Here is a 6,175-nt window from a genome sequence, read left to right as displayed (position 1 = left end):
GACCTTCCTGTCCCCTATGTGCTAGAAGAAACCCTTGGTGAGTACAAATCTTCATCAGGTCTCCATTTATAAATCCATATATGGACAGACATCCCCAAGTAACATCACACGGTAGACTATACCTGTCACTTGAGGGATGTCCTCAGGTGGGATGTCATATGTCTATACACAGAACGTTGGCTTGTTCTTTGTGAATGGATACCTAATGAAAACCTAAGTGGTCAAAACACTGTCTCCAATAAACCACATGGGAGCTAAGATTGCAGAGTCTCTTTTGACCATTTACTGAACATATTATTCTGCATCCAGCATCTGCTCAGAAACAGTGGTTGTGTGTATGTAATCTGTTCCTATACTGAGTGAAGGCCTTCCCACCCGGTTGATAAATAAAGGTTGGATAAGTGATGGATCGTTCCCCCAAAGGCCTTCATTTGCCATCACTTTTACCATATGTTTTCTATATGAACTCAGCTTTGAATGCAAAAGGGATCATTCTTCGGGCCTTTGAGCAGTTCAGACTAAAATCATGCGTCGACTTCAAGCCCAGAGGCTCTGAGTATCACTTCATTTCAGCCCAGAAGAACAGAGGGTAAGATCATTTTTTTCACTGCCTTATCACTTGAGGGAACATGGGTAGTTTGCCCCTTTTAACTGAAGATATCTGACTTGCTTGATATTGATACAGGTTAATTTTTGTGTCTCCTTGCTTTCTTTTAATGTAGGTGTTCCTCCCACGTAGGGAGATCTTCCAAGTATGGACAGCCTCTTTCCATTGGAAATTACTGTGATCATATTGGCATTGTGGAGCATGAGTTTCTACACGCTCTGGGAATCTGGCATGAACAGTCCAGATATGACAGGGATGAATATGTGACCATTGTTTGGAAAAATATAAGACGTGGTTTGTTCACATTTTCTTCAGCGTTTTTCAGCTATAAATTCTAATAATATGGTCTACATATTATGCATTTTTTGTTATTAAATTAACTTGATATACATGATGTCTTCACAATGTTAGCAAAATGTTGTACGGGAAAGTAAATGATGTTTATTTATCATGAGTGTAATAGGCTGATAATCAAGACTTTAATTTCAGGAAATTTGAGGTTGTAAACTAAAACAGTAATTAAGTGTCATGAATCGACTCCTTGTCTACAGGTCATGAGAGGAACTTTGTGAAGGTCTCTCCCCATTATTCGACCACCCTGGGTTTACCGTATGACTACAGCTCGGTGCTGCATTACAGTGAAACATCATTCAGCAAGGGAGAGGGACCTACCATCATCACTAAGCAACCTGAGTACCAAAAGATTATTGGACAACGCCTTGAAATGAGCCCACAAGATGCCTTGATGCTCAACAAGCTATACGGATGCAGTAAGTGTGTGTCATGAAACCAAGCAGATCTACTGTACTGCATGTCCAAGTTGAAAAACATGTGTATTCTTCTCCTCCTTTAGAAAAATCTATTTCATTTATTGAACATTGCAACTTCGACAACCAGAGATTGTGTGGGATGAGTCGCTGCACCAAGAGTTTGGTAGGTGGCTGGAAAAGAATGAAGACTGTCATTGGGGGGCCTTATTCTGATTTCACCAACCTGGGGAAGACAGACGGTGAGATTTAATGCTGTAATACAGCTCACACTTTACCAACAGTTGACTACTTCATGAAAATGCTGTTAATACAGACAGTAAACTGAACTTGTGCTGTAGGACCATTAGATACAAATATCAGACAATTGTTAAAAATGCTTACCCTACTTTACCCAGGTACTGGTTTCTTCATGCATGCCAGCACAGCGTCAGGCCAGGAGGGGGACACAGCCCGACTGGAGAGCAGGGAGACGACTCCCAGCAGGAAGTGCAGTGTCCAGTGTCTGCAGTTCTACTACTACCACAGTGGTAACGAGTTAGACCAGCTCAACATCTGGATCAGAGAGTATCGTGATGAGAGAGACCCTAAAGGAACTCTCCGCCTCATGGAACAGATCACAGGTTAGGATGATGAGAAGGTGAATCAACCACTTGGAAAATTCACTCGTAGAAATAATTGTTTAATCTCTAGTGTCTCTCTCTGAAGGTTCCCCAGGATCTCACTGGATGCCCTACCACGTGCCCCTGAATGGCACCAAAACCTTCCAGGTGGAGTTTGAGGTGCGTAAAGGAGCAGGACAGTCTACAGGTGGGTTTTCCATCGATGACATCAACCTGTCAGAAACCGAATGCCCCCATCACACCTGGCAGATTAAAGACTTTGAGAATCTTTTAACCACCAGTGACATTAACACTGTTGTGTACAGCCCCAGATACTATTCCCCAGAGGGCTATGCCTACCAGATTGCCATTTATCTTCGTGAAATGTTGTTTGGAGTTTATGTGCGCTTAGTCTCAGGAAAGTATGATGACCAACTCCAGTGGCCTTGCCACCATCGACAAGTGACGATTCAACTGCTGGACCAGAATCCCCACCTCCAGCAACGCATGTCCAAGCAAATCAGCATTACCACTGAACCCTCACTTCAGGACGGTAAGAGAAATTTAAACATTCAATACGAGTGTGTCCAAAACACAATCGATTATAGTAAGTGCACAGCTCATTTGCAATACCCAGCCTAGCTTTGATCACATTTACAAACAAACCTTTTCGAGACAGTGGCAAACAGAAATGGCCATGCTTATGAGTCATATGACTGAATGCAAATGCTTCTATATTATGAGAGCCTCCATTCCCTTGCATGTGTATGACGCTAGGTATTCCTCCATTTTGCAGACCATGATTCCTGGAACAATCCCTGTAAAGTCGGAATGCTAGAAAACAGGGGTGATGAGTCCTTCTACGTAAACCCTGCAGTTGGCTACTTAAAGTTCCTAACCTTGACGCACCTGAAGCATAGAGAATTCCTCAAGGGAGGCAACATTTTCTTCCTCATCACCATGCAAGGTGAGCCATCAAATCCATATGCGATTTTTCTTTTTTTATCAATGGCCAACATCAGATAACATTTAATTTAATTAGGTTGAATCAGATACATAATTACATTTTCTGTTCACAGTTTTTTCCTACACACCACTTATAATGGTGATCATATTTATTTTCTCCAGATATCTCCAGTCTGCGATTTACCAACTCCCTGCCCTGTCCCAAATGGTCACCACAGAACTTAATTAGAAACCCAAACAACCGTGGGCAGAACTTACTCTGTGGCACTCATGTGCCACAGAGTAAGAAAGATTAGATCAAGGACAGATTAGCATAGATTTGATTAATTCCAATATATGTGCTTAGGTAAATATTGTATGTATTTTATTTAATTTTTTATTTAAAATCAGTATGCCCATGGTCATTATGTTATTTAGATTCATTTAATTGTATTATGTTCTATATTTATTGTAAACATCTTGCCCACCTAAATGCCATCCTGGGACATATTATGCCTATTGTTGTAAAGGTTGTCAATGTAGTTCTCCTCCTCAGACGAGGAGGAGCATGGATCGGACCAAGATGCGGAGTAGGAGGTATTCATGATTTAATGGCAAACCAACAAAACACTACAATATAACAAAACAACAAACGTGACTAACCTGCAACAGTCCTGTGTGGCCCAAACGCTGACACAAGAACAAACACCCACAAAACACCAGCGAAACCCTGGCTGCCTTAGTATGACTCTCAATCAGAGACAAACGATACACACCTGTCTCTAATTGAGAATCATACCAGGCCGAACACAAAACCCCACATAGAAATAGAAAACATAGACTGCCCACCCAACACTCACGCCCTGACCAAACTAAAACAAATACATAACAAAGGAAAACAGGTCAGGAACGTGACAATTGTAGTCTTAACTATGATAGGCCAGTATCGATAGCAAGTATTACATCTAGTACCCGTTGACCACACTCTCCTTATCCTGCTTCAGTATGTGTTAACATGTCCTATGTTTATTGATAATCATAACTAACCACTGATTGTATTCTGTCCTAAAACACACACTTTACATAATACTGGTTGTATGTTTTATGAGATTGAAAAAGCTACAAATTGGGTGATTTGTATATTTCCTCTGTTCCCATGTGACACTAAATTTTGTTTATGAAAATTAGAATATCCTCAGTATAGGTCATTTGTCCAGAAAAACGTTAGGTTTGTCCCATTTATCTGCATATTCTGTTTAGCCGGAAGTTTACATACACTTAGGTTGGAGTCATTAAAACTCGTTTTTCAACCCCTCCACAAATGTCTTGTTAACAAACTATAGTTTTGGCAAGTGGGTTAGGACATCTACTTTGTGCATGACAGAAGTAATTTTTCCAACAATTGTTTACAGACAGATTATTTCACTTATAATTCACTGTATCACAATTCCAGTAGGTCAAAAGTTTACATACACGAAGTTGACTGTGCCTTTAAACAGCTTGGAAATTCCAGAAAAGGATGTTATGGCTTTAGAAGTTTCTGATAGGCTAATTGACATAATTTGAGTCAATTGGAGGTGTACCTGTGGATGTATTTCAAGGCCTACCTTCAAACTCAGTGCCTCTTTGCTTGACATCATGGGAAAATCAAAAGAAATCAGCCAAGACCTCAGAAGAAACATTGTAGACGTCCACAAGTCTGGTTCGTCCTTGGGAGCAATTTCCAAACGCCTGAAGGTACCACGTTGATCTGTACAAACATTAGTACGCAAGTATAAACACCATGGGACCACGTAGCCATCATACCGCTCAGGAAGGAGATGCATTTTGTCTCCTAGAGATGAACGTACTTTGGTGTGAAAAGTGCAAATCAATCCCAGAACAACACCAAAGGACCTTGTGAAGATGCTGGAGGAAACAGGTACAAAAGTATCTAAATCCACAGTAAAACGAGTCCTATATCGACATAACCTGAAAGGCCGCTCAGCAAGGAAGAAGCCACTGCTCCAAAACCGCCATAAAAAAGCCAGACTACGGTTTGCAATTGCAGATGGGGACAAAGTTCGTACTTTTTGGAGAAATGTCCTCTGGTCTGATGAAACAAAAATAGAACTGTTTGGCCATAATGACCATCGTTATGTTTGGAGGAAAAAGGGAGAGGCTTGCAAGCCGAAGAACACCATCCTAACCGTGAAGCACAGGGGTGGCAGCATCATGTTGTGGGGGTGCTTTCCTGCTGGAGGGACTGCTGCACTTCACAAAATAGATGGCATCATGAGGAAGGACAATTATGTGGATATATTGAAGCAACATCTCAAGACATCAGTCAAGAAGTGAAAGCTTGGTCGCAAATAGGTCTTCCAAAATGAACAATGCCCTGACCTCAATCCTATAGAACATTTGTGGGCAGAACTGAAAAAGCGTGTGCGAGCAAAGAGGCCTCCGAACCTGACTCAGTTACACCAGCTCTGTCAGGAGGAATGGGCCAAAATTCACCCAACTTATTGTGGGAAGCTTGTGGAAGGCTACCGGAAACATTTGACCCAAGTTGAACAATTTAAAGGCAATGCTTCCAAATACTAATTGAGTGTATGTAAACTTCTGACCCACTGGGAATGTGATGAAAGAAATAAAAGCTGAAATAAATAAGTATCTCTATTATTCTGACATACCACATTCTTAAAATAAAGTGGTGATCCTAACTGACCGAAGATAGGGAATTTTTACTAGGATTAAATCTCAGGAATTGTGAAAAACTGAGTTTAAATGTATTTGGCTAAGGTGTATGTAAACTTCCGACTTCAACTGTATCTTATCTATCATATTTAAGTATTCAAATAAACAGATTTATTAAATATTAATTCATAATGTTATGCATTTTGCGCCGACTTATTAATACCTTTCTCTTTAATCTTTGATTTCTTGTTTATTCTGCAAGCAGCTGCATCTTTGCGTCATATGTTTGTACATGCAGGTATGATCATCATCATGATCGTCCTGAGTTGACGGGGATGATTTCTAGTGAAAAGGCCACAGTTGGCATGACAATGTAAGATTAAGATGAGAGGTGGAATCTGAACTTGTTTGGTTACCTCCATGACGAAGGTGAGACATTTTGCAAAACATCAAAACTTACCTGAAGTTTATCACACAGTGCAGCAATAATGTTGCTTTATAGAGCCCTTGAAAAATCTGGTTTGAATTTAATTAAATAGATATTTATTTCATTTTTTACAGGCGTGAATGTTATGAAG

The 6,175-nt window shown here is 40.4% G+C and overlaps 1 protein-coding gene across 1 annotated transcript; it reads left to right on the top strand.

The window, feature by feature from the left end:
* The first annotated feature begins 461 nt into the window (after positions 1-461).
* On the top strand, positions 462-5,927 carry LOC129844701 (meprin A subunit beta-like). Its single transcript, XM_055912747.1, has 8 exons — positions 462-589; positions 723-901; positions 1,159-1,377; positions 1,461-1,616; positions 1,773-1,997; positions 2,083-2,529; positions 2,773-2,943; positions 5,896-5,927. Exons 1-8 carry the CDS (start codon positions 462-464, stop codon positions 5,925-5,927), a joined length of 1,557 nt encoding a protein of 518 aa, XP_055768722.1.
* Positions 5,928-6,175: the final 248 nt, after the last annotated feature.

Source organism: Salvelinus fontinalis, unplaced genomic scaffold (genome assembly GCF_029448725.1).
Source record: "Salvelinus fontinalis isolate EN_2023a unplaced genomic scaffold, ASM2944872v1 scaffold_0204, whole genome shotgun sequence".
In the NCBI taxonomy this organism is placed as follows: Eukaryota; Metazoa; Chordata; class Actinopteri; order Salmoniformes; family Salmonidae; genus Salvelinus; species Salvelinus fontinalis.
This window is presented reverse-complemented; position numbering and strand designations above follow the sequence as displayed.